Source organism: Oryzias melastigma, linkage group LG24 (assembly GCF_002922805.2).
Source record: "Oryzias melastigma strain HK-1 linkage group LG24, ASM292280v2, whole genome shotgun sequence".
Lineage (NCBI taxonomy): Eukaryota > Metazoa > Chordata > Actinopteri > Beloniformes > Adrianichthyidae > Oryzias > Oryzias melastigma.
Genome location: NC_050535.1, coordinates 9,789,177 through 9,806,263, shown reverse-complemented (window position 1 = coordinate 9,806,263; position 17,087 = coordinate 9,789,177). Strand labels below are relative to the sequence as shown.

At 38.4% G+C, this 17,087-nt stretch overlaps 2 protein-coding genes across 2 annotated transcripts in view; one reads left to right on the top strand and one right to left on the bottom strand.

Annotated features, from left to right (window-relative positions):
- Nucleotides 1–1,237: 1,237 nt before the first annotated feature.
- On the top strand, nt 1,238–9,559 carry LOC112158203 (N-lysine methyltransferase SMYD2). The gene is made up of 12 exons (XM_036210485.1): nt 1,238–2,002; nt 3,286–3,349; nt 3,581–3,691; nt 3,772–3,832; nt 5,006–5,130; nt 5,209–5,276; nt 5,464–5,566; nt 6,240–6,345; nt 6,681–6,806; nt 7,069–7,243; nt 8,921–9,029; nt 9,208–9,559. Exons 1-12 carry the CDS (start codon nt 1,833–1,835, stop codon nt 9,286–9,288), a joined length of 1,299 nt encoding a protein of 432 aa, XP_036066378.1. The 5' UTR covers nt 1,238–1,832; the 3' UTR covers nt 9,289–9,559.
- LOC112158202 (protein tyrosine phosphatase non-receptor type 14) overlaps nt 9,391–17,087 on the bottom strand; it is a gene marked incomplete in the record, with an annotated part of 32,493 nt that continues 24,796 nt past the window's right edge. The window contains 8 exon segments of the mRNA XM_024291446.2: nt 9,391–10,602; nt 10,674–10,837; nt 10,904–11,138; nt 11,528–11,656; nt 13,675–13,893; nt 14,171–14,311; nt 14,855–16,066; nt 16,444–16,913. Of these exon segments, the coding sequence (XP_024147214.1) occupies nt 10,474–10,602; nt 10,674–10,837; nt 10,904–11,138; nt 11,528–11,656; nt 13,675–13,893; nt 14,171–14,311; nt 14,855–16,066; nt 16,444–16,913 (2,699 nt within the window).

The window sequence follows — 17,087 nt, the reverse complement described above, 5'->3', positions numbered from 1 at the left end:
ATTTTTTGGAAACTTTAAAGCAAAAACTTTTTACTGTCATTGCAATCTTATCCTTCACCACTAGATGTCCCCATTGAGCTTCATTAGCTGCAGCTCCTCTTGGTTTCACATCCATCAATTTTCCAAAGCCCTTCTGAGTGACCACGTTGCTGGAGCCTATCTTACCCATTGTTGGATGAGGGTGATGAGGGAGAATGTGAGGAATGGGGCGCCAACCCTCACATTCACACTAAAGGGAAACTTCCAGAATGTTTTTTTCAGTCCATGAGATATGCTGCACTCATAAAGTTCATTTAAAAGATGTTAAAATGTGCCAAAAGTAGTAGAACGTATTACGATAAAACTCTGATCATGGCTCAATTCAAAACAATCAACTACAAAATTCATAACCATTTATTAGAAGTGTTGTAGAAGGCACCAAAAAGCTTATTTTAGAGATAAAATGATATGTTAAGTCTAACAATAATGCATGGATTTATGTTATTTTACTGTTTTTTATGTGGTTAAATGGCTTTTTATCTATTTGTAGAGAAATAATAATTTTATTTTATTTTGTTTGGGTTTTTAACACATACAGATGCAGACATTTTGGTCTCAATAGTGTTATTTTCCAGAGGATACCAATACTTTTTTTGCACCATTTGTAAAACTTTTACTAACGTTTGTTGTAGCTACTTTTTCCTCTTCTTTTTATTTTCTTCTTATTCCTGGATTATTATTTTGTTTTTGGTTTATTATTTTATTTGTTTTTGAAAATTATACTCTGAAGGCTTTGTGCTCCTCATTCTACCAGCATGTGAGAAACAATCAAAGGGACAAATTCTGATTTTCAGAGTCCTGTTAAGTGAAGCAAAGAGTTTAGACTGACAGTTCCAAATGCAGATATAATTCTTTAGGACTTTAAAAATGGAGTAAATTCAATTCAAACAGCAAAATTCCGAATAAGTTAAATTTAATTACTCAAAAACCTTAAACTTGATTTTTTTGAAAATAGAAGATGTAACTCAAATGTTATTTACTTTGATTTTGGTTGCATAAAATTCAAATAAATCATAATAAATCTTTTGCAAATTTTAATTTGATAACAGCAAGAGAATACATTTAGTTAAAGTCCCATTAGTTTGTTTCGAAACTAGGTGCGTGAAATTCGTTCTCCGTGGTTAACCCATGTGGAATCGTTTGACCCATCCTGTTTTTAAAGTACGACTCAGCCTGGATTTGAACTCTTCCAGTCTCAGGGCTGATAATCTTATCGTTTTTGAGTTCGTTATAGAGAGGAATGAACAGCAAAATGCACTTGAAACCTCAAAAAGTAGAATTTTCGTGGTAGGTCCCCTTTAAGGAAAATTCACACATATTGGGTTTAAATTAAAGTCATTATTGATCAGGGACTCAGTAACAAGAGCTATAATGGGTGTAATCTGATTACAGGAACACATGGAGACCACTAAAACTGTATCTGCAATGACATGAGAACCAGTGAGAGCAAATAATCTGGATTAAAAAAATGTGTGCAGTAAATGAAGGAGTCCTGACACTAAACCCTGAGGTACTCCTGCAGTGGTCATTTTTATAGAATTTTAAAGAAATGTTTGTATTCAAATTTCTGTGTATTTATGTGAACTAAACAACATGTTTAGATCTTATTTTATCTAATGGAGCTTAAATATGCATTTCTTTTATGATCAAACTGACTGGTTTCAGCTGTGAGTGAGGGTCTCTTCCCCCTTTGATCTCCTCAGCTGTGGTATGTTGACGCCCCAAGCCTTGCACGTCCATCACCCACACAGATCAGACTCAGTCTGGCGTGGAGACCCACGGAGGAGGTCACGATGACGGGCAGCATCGACGGGCTGGAGATGTTCAGCAGCCCCGAGAAGGGGCGAGGTCTCCGCGTCAGCAGGGGCTTCAGCGTCGGGGAGCTGCTGTTCAGCTGCCCGGCGTATTCGTCCGTGCTGTCGGTCAGCGAGAGAGGCAGCTGCTGCGACCTCTGCTTCCGCAGGTAAAAATAAACCCTCTACTTCTCTCTTCTAAACTTATACTTAATGATAGAGTTTGATGGTAAAAGTTACAAAACTTTCTCTAAAGTGCAAACGTGTTCATCTAAAAATACATTTTTGGCTTTTCCTTTGGCTCAACTTTCTAAGGGAGTATTTTAATTAAAATTAAAGTATTTCTGTTTGATCTTTTCAAATAATTTATCTGTTTTACACCAAAGTTTTAGATTAAAAGTTCAAAAGTCAGTGGTGGAGCTAGAACATTTATTACAGGGGGCTGGAAAGGGGGCCAGAAGATTTTGGAAACGTGCAAATAAAAACACTTTTTTTAAAGTGTTTTTTAATTTAATTTATATTTTGTGCTATTTTAATTTGAATTATTTTGCTATTCTTAAAAAAACATGTAAATTAGGTTTTTAAATTCTTAATAATTTTGGGGGAAAGCTTTTTGCTGGGTGGGCTGCGGCCCCCCATGTCCCCTGTAGCTCCACCCCTGTCATTCATTCATTAACACATATGTTGAGTGAAAGGTTTTTGCTTGTGTAAATCTGCATATGTCACTGAATTGTGATTTTATTTCAAATAAAGTTAATCTAAACTGAAAAACTACTCAAAAATTGATCAAATAATGTCAATTTCAATTTTTATATACCCTTAATGAACTACTTTTTTCAATATATTCTCCAATGTAGAAGTTTTTAAAACCAGAATATCTCCCAATCTCTTCATACAACTGAATTAACTTTTTTGGTATCTATAGAGGACAATTTGGAGCTTTTTTGATGGTAAAAATGAAGGAATGGAGTTCTGGGAATTGTAGTTTTTGGTGATTTTTTTGTCTGTAGTAATCAATAGGCTATGAATCTTAAATTGTTCTCACTTTTTCTGTAAAGCGACTCACAGAGTTACAGAAAAGGCAAACATTGAGTCTGTTTGGTCCTGCAAAGCCTCTTCCTGACCAGTCCTCATCTCTTTCAGGCCCCCATTCATTTTTGACTGCTTTTAGTTTACGGTGTTGCAAAGACAGCCGGTCCGTCATAAGGTCAGGTCTATTATTATCCCAGAATGCTTCAGGGCCCCTTCGTTGCTATCAGTTACTGCAGCAACTGCTGGTCCTTCTTGTGTCGGGTCAAAGACGCCGGACGTTGAGGCGTTTCTCACGCATTAGATACAGCGGATGGAGTTACAGTGAAGGTGCAAATGGTTTCTCCGTGTGTTTTTTGTCTTGTGATCACAGTTGTACAAAATAAACATGTTTTGTAATCGTTTGTTTGTTTTTTTTGTTAAGGAAGCAAGGCTTAGCAAGGTGTGGGAAATGCAAGAAGGCTTTTTACTGCAATGCAAGCTGCCAGGTAAGGCCCAGTTCTACTGCTTTTATTTTGAAAATACCTGCTTCCTGTTGCTTCCAACAGTCGGAATACTTCTCAGCGTGCAGCACATGGTGCAAAATTGTTTGCATCATGGTTTAAAAATACATTGTTTAAAAAGGAATCCACCTAAGGATGTCGGGCCCTCTGTTGAGCTGGGAAATAAACTGTGAATAGTTGGATCTAAACTGACTCTTGATTGTTCCATGTGTGAAGAAGGCAGATTGGGCCATGCACAAGCTGGAGTGTTCGGCCATGGTTGCATTTGGGGAGAACTGGTGCCCCTCAGAGAGGTCCCGTTTGGTCGCTCGGATCCTGGCTAAGAAGGTTGGACAGTAATTCAATGAAAATCTTGCATTTTCCTAATTTCTTTTTGTATTTTAACGGTTCTGTTATAATGTCTGCAGAAATTGCAAAAAGAGAGGTGTGATTCTGAGAAGATACTCCTCATTGGGGAGATGCAGTCACGTGAGTCACATATGGTTTACAAAAGTTCATCATTATGTCTTTTTCTCTGAAACAAATGATCTTATTGCATTTATTTTCAGTTTCATCCTTTGATCTATTGGAAAACGCAGTTTTGTTTCATCTGCTCCTGATGTGAATAAAGAAATACTCAGAAATTAAATTTTTATCTTAATTTTCTTTCTAACGTTCCAATTATTCTCAAGTTTCTGATGTTTATTCACGTCCTAAATGCGCTTTATGAATGGGCATCAGCAAATTACTTTGACTAAAAGTTCTTTTGACTGTAAAAGCATAAATTGTATATATTTTTTCTAAGATAAACAGTAAAAAGTTTGAAATGTTGGCTGCTATTTTAATTGTAGATCTAAAAATGTAATAAAAAGAATTAATTCTAGATTGAAAAAGTAAAATTAAAGTTAAAGTAAGTTAATTCATTTGTAAAATAACATTATTAAGGGGTTACTATGGCAGTTTTAGCCTTCAATAAAACAGACAATTAAAAAAGGCAAGTTTTATGTTTTATTTTGTTTCACAATCTCTTATCTTAGCTTGGAAAAGTACACGTGTTCAGGTTATTTATTGATCTGAACTGTTACTATATTTGATTGTAGTCATTTTAGAGACTTTCAACTTCGTTTTAAATCAACATAAAGGATAAGTTTAGAGCTTAAATTTAGACTGAACAGAAGACTGTATGCACAACTAACCTAAAAAAAAAACTAGTTAGAACATAAATTTGTCTTTTTCAGTGATAGTTATTACTTCAAGAAGGTATTGAAGTGTTGATATTTTCAAAATAAAATCATCATATAGTATTATTTCGCTTACCTTCAAGCAGGTGTCCACTCACAGCTTTTTGGTTTAAATTTTGCGGTCACTTTTGTCATGTTTTTTCTAGTTTATAGCCAATTTCCTGACTTTAGATCCTTCAGAACATCAAGTTAAGGCATTGAGAGATCAAGAAAATAACTTTTGTATTTGGTTTATTATAAATATGTGTGTTATTCTGGGTCTGAATTCATTTTATTAAATCAAAAAGTCAGGTTGAAATACATTCATTGCAGTTAACCTGCTGTTAAAGTTTGTTCCTGGACTCTAAAAGTTAAATCAAAGAGGTGGGACTCTGAATAGTGATCTCATTTGACATGTAATAATATTTTCTGCCTGTAACAGATCTGGAGGATGAAGACAACGAGAAGAAAGAGAAGACTGAGGCGGACATTGCAGGACTTAGTCGTTTTTTCTCCAAGCACTTGGAGGTGCCGTCTCACAGAGACCTGCTCACACTCTTCTCTCAGGTGCTGCGTTCAAACCTGGAAATTTCCGAAAACTCACTTTTTTTTCTTATTAAAGTCATTTTTGATTTATTTTGTCAGGTTGCCTGTAATGGTTTCACGATAGAAGATGACGAGCTTTCACACATGGGAACTGCAGTTTACCCAGAGTACGTTTTTATACTTAATGTCGCATTTTCAGGCAGTAGACGTCAGTATTTGATAGGATTACCGTTTAAACATATTTAGAAACTAGAGACCTCTCAGTGGAGTGCAGCTAAGTGTCAGTGCTATTTTAAGTAGAACGGATGTGAGAAAGGAAACAAGACGCTTATTGTCGTGTTAATGCCCCCCCAGCGTGGCTCTGATAAACCACAGCTGTCTGCCCAGCGTCATCGTCACCTTCAACGGGACGAAGGCCGAGGTGCGGGCCGTGCAGGACATGAAACCTGGAGACGAGGTGAGGAAGACGTTCCTCTTTTCATTTTTCGTTGCAATTTAGAGAAAATCCAAAACAAATTATGTCAAATTATTTCCAAATATTGAGCTATTGGTTAATAAAAATAAGCATTTTCATAATTATTATTAATTAAATTCTTCAAAAATTAATAGAAAATTTTATAAAATATATTTGTTGACACAATAACTCACCTTTACTGAACAATTGTTGTATTTTTAATGCAAGTCCAGGCAATTAATCTTTGAATTAACTGAGAATTGTGTTAAAAAAATTATTTATTGTGGACACATTGTTGGGTTTTTGTTTTTTGTAAAACTTTATTAATGGAGTAATAAAGTTTTATATTACATTTTGTTAAAAAAAATTAAACATGAAGATGTAAGCAGTTTTCCTATTTGTCCTTATAAAGCCAGAAAATAAAAAAGAATAAAAATTGATAGAGAAGCAACTTTTTTCTTAAAAAAATGCTGAACCACAATGTTTCCCCTATTAAGAGACTATAATCCATACGTGCTAGACCAGGTCAGCAGCAGGTCACTGGTCTGCATGGCGACACAGTGTGAGCAGTTTAGAGCAACAGCTGATCCCAGCAAGTTATTTTAGAAGCTGGTCCAGGATGCCAAGGCTGCAGAGTCTTTTATTTTGACAGTCTGCATGCTCACTTCCTGTGCAGGTTCTCATCAGCTACATCGACCTCCTGTACCCCACAGACGACCGGAAGAGCAGGCTGAGGGAGTCCTACTACTTCACCTGCGAGTGTCCGGAGTGCCAAAAAAAAATCCAAGGTAGAAATAAAAAAATAAAATTAAAAAAGACTTCCTTTAGCAAAAACTTTTTTTTTAGGATTCAAACTATTAATGCATTTAAAAGGGGGAGGGTTAAGAAAATTCTGGCTTTATTCCACATCTTTACCAGAGTTTTTTCACTAATTAACCACATTTCCAGACCTTTTATGATTATACACACTTTACAAAGTTTAGCTTGTCAGCTCCTTCAGCTTTTGTTTGGTTTTTATTTAAAATTCAGAAAAAGTCAGATTGTACCAGATAAAATTAGCAGAAAAACTATCATTTTCTTCAATAAAAGAATTCAAAACTTGCGTGTTTTTGTCTCCCGAAGGACACGGTGAAGCTAAAGGTGCGGAAGCAGAGTGACCCCATCGAGCCACAGGTCATCAGTAACATGACGCGCTACGCTAAGAACACCATCAGAGAGTTCAGAGCGCTGAAAAACATCAAAAATATCCTTTTTGTACCAAAATTATTTACCATGTTGGCTAAAAGCTAAGTTTCTAACTTTCTCTATTACTCCATCTTATTACTTTTTTTTCAAACAGATTTCAATTCTTCTTCTCTTAATTTTTAGAGAATACATATATTTCGCAGTACTTGTCAACACACTTCAGAAACAATTAAAGGACTTTATATTTTTGAGTCCTAGTTGAAATAAAACTATCGTAAGCATCTAATCGTCATGCGGATGTGCCCTTGACCAGTCAGCACCTCCCAGTGAGTTACTGGAAATGTGCGAGCAGAGCTTGGAGGAAATGGGAGCGGTGTTTGAGGACTCCAACATTTACGTCCTCCACATGATGTACCAGGCCATGGGGGTGTGCATTTACATGCAAGACGCAGACGGAGCACTCAGATATGGGGAGAAACTCGCCAGATATTACAGGTATGAAGCAAGGCTGAAGAAACCTGTCTTTTTATTTCACACCCGACATGTATGGAAGTCCAAAATTGTCAAAAGCCAAAAAAAAAAAAACCCATAAATGTATGGAAGTGCAAAATTGTCAAAAATCATAAAAAAACGTAAATGTATAGAAGTACAAAATTGTCAAAAGCCATTTAAAAAAACAAACATAAATGTATGGAAGTCCAAAATTGTCAAAAGTCATAAAAAAAACGTAAATGTATGGAAGTACAAAATTGTCAAAAGCCATTTTTAAAAAAAAAACATAAATGTATGGAAGTGCAAAATTGTCAAAAGTCATAAAAAAACGTAAATGTATGGAAGTACAAAATTGTCAAAAGCCATTTTTAAAAAAAAACATAAATGTATGGAAGTGCAAAATTGTCAAAAGTCATAAAAAAACGTAAATGTATGGAAGTACAAAATTGTCAAAAGCCATTTTTAAAAAAAAACATAAATGTATGGAAGTGCAAAATTGTCAAAAGTCATAAAAAAACGTAAATGTATGGAAGTACAAAATTGTCAAAAGCCATTTTTAAAAAAAAACATAAATGTATGGAAGTGCAAAATTGTCAAAAGTCATAAAAAAACGTAAATGTATGGAAGTACAAAATTGTCAAAAGCCATTTTTAAAAAAAAACATAAATGTATGGAAGTGCAAAATTGTCAAAAGTCATAAAAAAACTCAAATGTATGGAAGTACAAAATTGTCAAAAGCCATTTTTAAAAAAAAACATAAATGTATGGAAGTGCAAAATTGTCAAAAGTCATAAAAAAACTCATAAATGTATGGAAGGACAAAATTGTCAAAAGTCTTTAAAAAACGTAAATGTATGGAAGTACAAAATTGTCAAAAGCCATTTTTAAAAAAAAAAACAAATGTATGGAAGTGCAAAATTGTCAAAAATCATAAAAAAAACTCATAAATGTATGGCAGGCCAAAATTGTCAAAAACCATTTGAAAAAAATCCAAAATGTATGAAAAACCAAAAGGAAAAAAAAATAATTAAAAAAAATCATTTACATATGGAAGGCCAAAAGCATAAAAAAATCATTAAAAAGAAAGTATAAACTAACATTTAATTTAATGTGACAATAATTAATTCAATTGAGGAACATTTTGATTTATATGACAAAGAAATCATCTTTAAATTCACTTTTTAGAAATCAATACGGTCCACAATAACCAGTTTGATCTTTGTTAACATCTCACTTAAAAGTGATTATTTCACAATATTTCCATAAATAAAACTAATATAGTAATTTGTTTATGCAAAAAATCAACCCACAAATAACCAATTTACCATAAAAATTAATTAAGTTTAATCACTTTATTTTAGTGGAAATTTCCATCTCTTCTGTTAATTTTGGTGTTTAAAGTGTCTATGGTTTATTTAAATATAAACTGCTGTTTTTACAATGCATTATGGGTATTGTAAAATCAACATATATGAAAAATCTGGCTAAAATCATTAATGTTACGCTAAAAATATATATTTAATCTATGATGTTAATTTACCGGTAGCTACAAAAATGTGCAATTGGATGTAAATCCCAAAAAATAAAATTTATTTAAAAATGTGTATATTCTGTTACATTTGTGTGATTTTTTTTTTTTTTAGCAGAATTGTTTGATCATTTTTTTGTGTTTCATTACAGCAAGCTTTACCCTCCGTACTCCTTAAATGTGTCGTCCCTTTACCTGAAGCTGGGCAGGATCTACATGACCATGGGGAGGCACTCTGAGGGAATCAAAGCTCTCACAAAGGTAAACTTGTTGAATATTGGGATTCCTTTAGTTGTTTTAGATATTTTTTTAGTTGAAAATGTTTTTTTTTATAAAAAAAAATCAAATTTAAAACTAAAATAATTATATTTGTGCTCAGTAAATATATAGTAAAACAATAAAAAAGTCATTATATTGTTTGTATTTTTTTTGCGTACAGGCAATAGCTATAATGGAAGTGGCTCATGGGAAGGATCACCACTATCTTCAAGACATACGCAAAGAATTAACACAAAAATGAAGAGGATTGGATCGCAGAGTTTAAAATTTGCCAAGCTGCTGTCCCAGGTGGGCTTTTTATCATCACAATTTTTGGAAAAAACTGCAAACGTGGCCACAGATGTATAGAAAATAAGGCTTTTACTGCAGGTATAACAGCTTCTTACATGTCTGGGGAGGAAAAATCTGAATGCACTGGAAATGCATATACAAAAACATATGTACACAATACGTGAAATGTGTTTAGGAGCTCGGCCAGAAACAACGAAAAACTGAAGGGGAAAAATAAATATTAAAAAAAAAACAAGCCAAAGGAATGCTTTGTGAGGAAAATACTGTCAAACAGAGAAGTGCAACAACACACTTGTATATCCGAAAGACTAAACATACTGAAATATATACATGGAAATATATATATATATAAAAAAAAGCATGCATAGTTTAACAATTTGCGGTATTTGAGGGTACCAAGTCAAGAAAAGACATATATAAAACAGTTCACATGCCATTATGTACAGATTATTCTTAAAGATGTAGAAAAAGTACATTTCATGTCATTTTTTAGAGTGGTATTTTACATAAAAGGGTAAGGGAAAGCGGATTTCTGGTTTTTGATGACTTATTTGTTTCCGTATCTAATTTGTAACTTTTATCCTTTAAAAATGTCTGTAAAATCTTAATTTAAACATTAAAAAGGAACAGGGTTTATATTTTAGTAAGGCACCATGAGAGCGTAGGCAGTTTTCTATGCATTATTTGTATAACTTATTTTTTTTTAAAATACAGTAACTTTTTTAAATACAAAGAATTTGTAAATTTGGGTGTGTTTATGAAAGGAAATGTCAAGTATAAGCAAATGTTTTGGCATGTTTAAGGAGGGCAAAAGTGATTAAATCAGTTCAGTCTTTGTAAAATAAAATACAACTTTTGAAGCCAATACTTTCTGTAGTAAATTTGTTAAAATAAGAGGTGATTGATGAACACTTGTTTGGCAAAAGTCTTTCAGTGTAGTCTGCCGCCCCCTGCTGGTCATGCAGCATAACACCATTAAATAACTGAAACTGGGATTTCTTATTTTGCTTCCTAAGAACAAAAATCTGTTAACTCACCTGGATGTTATGAAAACAAATTTAACACAATTGATGAAGCATTTTAAATGAGTTACAGATTAAAGTCTAATACTTTTGAGTGTCCTCTTCATGGGGTGTCAAATGAGGCGGGAGTTCTTGAGGAACTGGATGAGAACCTGGTAGACAAACTTGTACTGGGAGATGGTCTGCACCACCAGCATCCTCTGCTGCCTCAGCTCCGATAGCATGGTGGGAACTTCCACCGGCTGCAGGAGGAAAACGGGAATTTAAACATCATATACACAATTCGAAGGGAAATTTTTGGAGGTTTTCGCACCTCGTTGTGTTCCAGACAGCTGATCATGAGCTCGGTCAGGATGACCACTCCGGTGCGGCCCACCCCGGCGCTGCAGTGCACCACCACTGGGGGGTTCAGGCTCTTTGAGGTGTCCAACATAGAATTGGTGTGTCTCCTAACTGATTGGATTTCCTCTAAATAAGCTGCAGAAACATAGGAATTAGAAGACTGTGATCGTCAAAAACCCACGCAGCAGAATTTATACTCACAGAGAAATCCAGTGACGTATTCAGGACATCCCTGCTCGGGCCAGTCGGTGTATTGCAGGTGCCACACCGTCCTCTCCTGACCAGAGAGGAGGTGTTTGACCTTTAACCCCGTGGTGGCGTAGCAGCCGGAGTCGGTGCGGAATTTGGTGGTCACCTTGTACTTTCCGTGAGTGGCGGAATTGTGTTTGGAGCCCAGTTTGGGCCAGTAGCGATGACTCTTAGATCGTCCACCCTCCTTGATGGGAAAAAATGTATGTTTGTGATTCATAAACTGAACTTTAAAAATACACATATATCTTAGAATAGATCTTATTTTTGTGCAGCAGGGAACTGATCTCATCAAGAGTTTTTTTCCACATTTTTCACTGTTTATTCAGTTTTACAAGGTTTAAAAATATAATTTGTTATAGAAAAAGGTCTCAAACTTGGGCTTTTCTGGCTGTAAAAACTCAAATATGCACAAGTGACTATAACTGTATTCCCAAAAACTGTTTTCCAAGTTAAAAAATGTTGTTGTTTTTTTTAAACCAGGTAGGCCTTTTTTTCAAAATTGAAGATACTTTTTTCAGTTTTTTCTCTATGCAATCCTAATTTTCCAAAAGGGATTCAAATCTGTGTGGGTACCTCCTCTGCAGTAACCATGGCAATGACGCTGACCCCCTGCTCCCAGACCATCTGCCAGAAGTCTCCACAAGTGTTGGCTAGCGGGCCTTGGGTAGCTATGTAGTGCCACTCCTCACCCCTGATCATGACCTAAGAGGGGAAAAAGTGTTTAAAATGTGTAAATAAGTCAATCAATTTGTAACTAGAATTATATTTTAAAAGGAAAACACAAAATGTACATTTTTGGGTAAACTTACAGAACATTTCATGAATGTTTGAGTATTTCTAAAAACAACCACTAGATGGCAGTGTAACAGATTTTGACCCACTATCTTTTTTTTTTGTCTTTAATGCTTTTTTAATGAAAAAAAATAAATAAATAATAAGTGAAAAAACAGTCTAAACCCTATACTTATTCTTTAATTTTGTTATGATTAAAACCACTTGAGGCATAAAATTACTTGTTTTAGTGCAGAAAACATTGAGTTACACAAACATCATAATCCAAAATTCACATATCACTTTACTCATTATTCTAGGAACTCCCCATTTTCAGCACAACACACACAGAACTTTAAGAACTGGGGTTGCTTAGGAGGATAGGAGTTTGGACAAAATTATTCGGGAATTCCAGGAGCTCTAAGAGCTCAAAGCACAAACAAACTTCAATAGCCGCCTTTCATCTGAGCTATTCCCAGCTTGGAAACAAACCACAACACAGACTGGACACTGCAGACCAAACTAGATTATTGTGTTCCTGCAATCTTATTTTAATTCCATTGACAATAAAAAAACGATTTTAGCCACTTAGATTTGGGGATTTTTGCTAGTTCTGCTTGATCACTTCAAACTTTCATGTGAAATCCCAAAGTGGATAAAGATGAATCCCTATAAAAAACTCAAAAATATTATATTTGGTATCCATATAAGCTCATACCTTACTTAAAGTTTCTAAACCTGGAGAATTTGCACATTTTTATCCCTTCAGCTCATTTTTTTTTCCCGCAAAACTTGAGAGCATCTTGATGAGACACATTTTATTGTTACTACAGGATGATATTTAATACATTTTTAATAAAATTAGATGGAATTATTTGATTTGCTTTTAGTGCTAAATGTCTGAAGAGCTTCGAAAAAGGGGAAAATTTGATTTATGAGGATTTGTAAAAAAAAGTTTTGTTTGGTGAACTACCAGCTGATGCAAAAAGTCATAAAACGTGAATGGTACAATCATGCAAAATATGTTTACATGCTAGAATATTCAAATAAAATCATTTCCATCTATTGTATTCACTCCTGCTTCTTTAATTTACTGATTTTTTTTTGTTCTGTGTGACTTTAATAATCCCCTATTTATACATGTTTAATTTTCTTTAACTTCTAGTCTTAACCTTAAAGATTTATAGTTTTTCCTGCTGAAAATGTTTCTATACGTTTTTAAGAAATGAGCATCAATCAGAAGGAAATTAAAGCAAAAATTGTACTTAAAAAAACCTCCAGAAAATTCAGTATTTTAATAATATATATATATAAAAAAAGTATAAATTTCCCCCAAAAATTTAAAAATTTGACATACTGCACTAATCAAACAGAATTTTTATTATTTGCATCAAAATTCTAAAAAAAAAAAAAAAAAAAATCAGTAAATTGATCTATAAAATCTGGACTGATTTTTGTAAAAAAAAATAAATACAAATAATCCAGATGATTTACATTCTTTTTTAACCTCCGAATTCTTCCTTTCGCCCTACCCCTACATTTGTAAGGGCATTTGTAGGGCTGTTTTTCTTAAGGGGCAACCCTCCAAGTCCTTACTTACATTTAAATGTAGCCTAAGTAATGACTTTCTGTTGTAGCGTGACCTTTTTAAACTTATAAAACTGATGTTGTTATGTATAATCAAGTGCTGGAAGCTACGTGCTAATGCTTGCTGACCGGCGACTATTGATGACATCATCGAGTGGAAGTAACGTCTGAATTCTGAGAAGCTATTTTTCCAGAACTCTCCGTTTGGAATGCTAAATGTAGGAATAAGGAGAAGGGAAGAATTTGGATTGAACATTTAATTTAATTTTGCAATGACAAAAGAAAGTTAACCAATTCTACTTAAAAATAATAAGTTGTAGGAATGTTTTAAGCATTTCAAAGCCAAAGAGGAGTACAAGCACCTTGATATGGGAGGCGTTTATGTAGCCCGTGTTGTTCTCCTTGTTGGGTACGAGTTCCACCCGGTTCTCCTCGTAAGGGACGACGTCCCGGAAACGGTTGCGCTCTGTGTTTTCGGGCAGCGTTGCAGTCGTGACGACACAGTCCGCCCTCTTCTTCGGCACTTGCTCGTACTCGGTGAAGACGCGCTCCTCCTCCAGCTTCAACTCCAGAGTCTGACACTGGAGAACACAGAGGAGAGCGTCATCAGACTAAAACATTTCTGTTAAAATCGGGGAGGAATTTCATTTCTCTGCTGTCGAGCTCTTTTATTATAAACATCAAAGTGTCGGATTGACCAGTGAGGCTCCCCCTCTTCCTTTCTGCAGCTTTGTGGGGTCACATTCTTAAAATACCAGCCGGTCCTGAGGCGATAAGCCCCCGCCATGCCAGAGCTCACTTTAGGGTTTGCCCCGATTTCTTAGCAACAAAAATAAAAAATAAAATGAAGCATTTTACCCGTTCGTCTGTGGGAGACTTGGCGCCTTCCTCCGACGGACTCTCGGGAACCGGCATCCGAGCCACGTAAAGGCCATTGAGGGCGGCCATCATCAGCGGTCTTTTAATGGAGTCAACGGACATCTTCTGTCTTTCCAGTGTCTTTAAGAGAGAAGTGTTTTTTAGCACAAGTGTACAGGTGCGTACCATCAACAGTATCTCCACAGCTCACACTCGTTGGGTCTCACACGCTACAGTCCCTCCTCCCACTGTGGATTATCTGCCCCTAATCTGTGATGCTATTAAACCTACAAGACAGCCCCGCCTCCTCCTCCAGCCGGGCAGTCAAAACAACAGCTTGGGAGGGGGTCAAAGAGACGGAGGAGGGCCAAACATTTTTGAGAAATAACACCAGGAGGAACAAATATCCAGGTCATTTGTGACGGAGCAGTTTAGCACTTCCAGGTGACAACACCTGCTGCCGTCTGCACAGTTTGTGCCTGACCCCCCCCAAATGAGTAATCTGAAGGATTTGTGCCCACTGGTAGCCTCTTATGTGCTGAAGCCAAGATTACCGCTAATTAGAAGCTGTAAAAACGCACCAGATAGAGAGGATGTAAATAACACAAACACTTCAGTTTTGATTGAGACATTTCAGCCAAAAGTGTTCAGCAATAAATGGATGAATTTTTGGGCGGGACTGACCCTCTGAGCGATTTCCCGCTCCACGATGCTGTCCTCCAGGGAGAACATCTCCGACACGGGCCTCTCTCTGACCGGCTCCTTCCTCACCCGCTCCTTCACGATGGTCAGGTCCGGTTCTGAAATGGACGGACCCAAAACGGCTCCGTTCACCCCGCTCTGGTCCCCCCTGGTGAGCGTCCCGCCCGCTCCCTGACTGTGTCCAGTGTTGTGTGACTCCTCGGCGTCCGCCGCTCCCTGGCTGCAGTGTGGGGCGGGGTGGTGGTTGGCCGGGTGGCTGTAAGGGGGGATCTGGGCGCTGCCGGGGGGTCCCGGGTACTCCGGGGGAGGTTTGTTGGGCAGTTTGGCCAGAGCGGCTTGGAGCTGAGCGCTGATGCTGATTTGCTCGTTGAGTCCTGGGATCTGAACGTCCAGCTCGGGCCGCTCCTCTTCCTCCTCCTCCTCTTCGCTCTCGCTGCTGTGTATGAGCATGGTGGCGTTGGAGAGAGTCTTCTGATGCTGATAGGCCGTGGTGGCGGGGGGATTAGCGGGGGGCTCGGGGACAGTCTGCGCAGGCTTCTGCAGGTCCTTCGGCTGCTGAGGGGGGGGTTGCAGCTGAGGTTGCGTTTGGGGGATGGGCTGCGGCTGAGCGGGCATCACGTGCTCTCTGAGAGTATTCCTGCGCAGTAGCGGGGCGTTCAAACCCTTCATCGCCGGGCCCTCTGCCCCGCCTCCGCCCCCTCTCATGCTGCTGATGACCTCCATGCTGTGCCTCTTGCCGAGGGTCGAACGGTGCTTGGCGGCGACCGTTAACGGCTCGCTGACCTCCTGCAGCGACTGGTGCACCACGGCTATGCTGTCCGGCTGGAAGGTCTTGACGGACAGCTGCACCATGCGGGTGACCAGCTCCGGGCTGCTGCCGCCGATGCAGCGGAGGCGGTGGCTGGCGAGGTCCGGCGTGCTGGTGGCAGGGCGGAAGGAGCTGGAGGGGTACGGCGGAGGAGGGCGCAGCATGTGGTTCCTCAGCATGTTGGCGGTGGCCGCGTGGCTTCCCGCGCTGGTGCCCTGCTGCTTGGTGTTTGCCAGCTCGGGCGTGCTGACAGTGTGCGAGATCGAGCTTCCGACGCCGTCACTGCTGCCCCCGCCTCCATTGGTGCAGGATGAGTAAAGTGGGACCTGACTGCTGGCCGGTCCGCCTTGGTGGGGTCCGTGGCACACCGGCTTACTGTAGCTGATCTGAAAAATGAACAAAAATACTTTATTTGTACCAGGGCCGACCCTGGGCATAGGCGACCTAGGCAGCCGCCTAATGTCCCATTTGGTGAGGGGGCGGGGGGTGCCAAATTACAATGATAATTTTTTTTTCCTTTTCTTGAATAAAATAAAATTTAAAAATGTATATAAAATAACTCAAAAGCAGCATTTTGGTCAAAAAAGACGAATTTAACAACATCTTTAACAGCTTAGGTTCCCTTACTTCCCTTTAGGATATTGAGCCCCAGCTCTGACAATCTTAGACCTTACAAGAAGTGTCAAAATGCTGTTTTCGCCATGCAGCCCAGGGCGGGGCCCGAGTTGCTCAGAGATATAGAGATCCAGGAATTAGTCCGTACCTGAGGAGTGTACGTTCCAGGATTGGGGCCCAAACCATGATAAGGCCCCCCCTGCCTAATCTCCGGCTGACTGTAAACGAGAGCCTCGGGCTGCCGGTACGCGCAGGCGTTGCTAATGTTCAGGCTGCGCAGCGACTGGCTGTGGAGGTCTTGAGGAGCGTGGAGGACGCGCTGCTTCTGCCGCATGACGGCGTCGTACTCCGGCGTGGGCCGGTACGACGGAGCGATGATGGCACTGTGGCGGTGGCTGGGGATGTAGTCGGGGCGCATGAGCTCGCTGCCGGGGATGCTGAGGTTGGAGGACATAGGCGAGGGCGGGACGAAAGTCTGGGATCGGTTGAGGGAGCCCAGGCTGGGGCTGCTGTACATGCTGCCGTTGGGGACCGTCCCATTCCTGAAGGTGAAGTCCACTGGGCAGCGGTCCAGACTGGTTTCTGACTTGTAGTACGGGTCATCATGATAAACGCTATCTGTAGGATGACAAAAGAAGTTTTTTAAGATATAGAAGCAACATATCCTGCTCATTAGCACATAAAAGTTTTTATAGTTTTTATATATAAATTACCGTATTTTCCGGACTATAAGTCGCGGTTTTTTTCATAGATTGAATGTCCCTGCGACTTATACTCCAGTGCGACTTATAT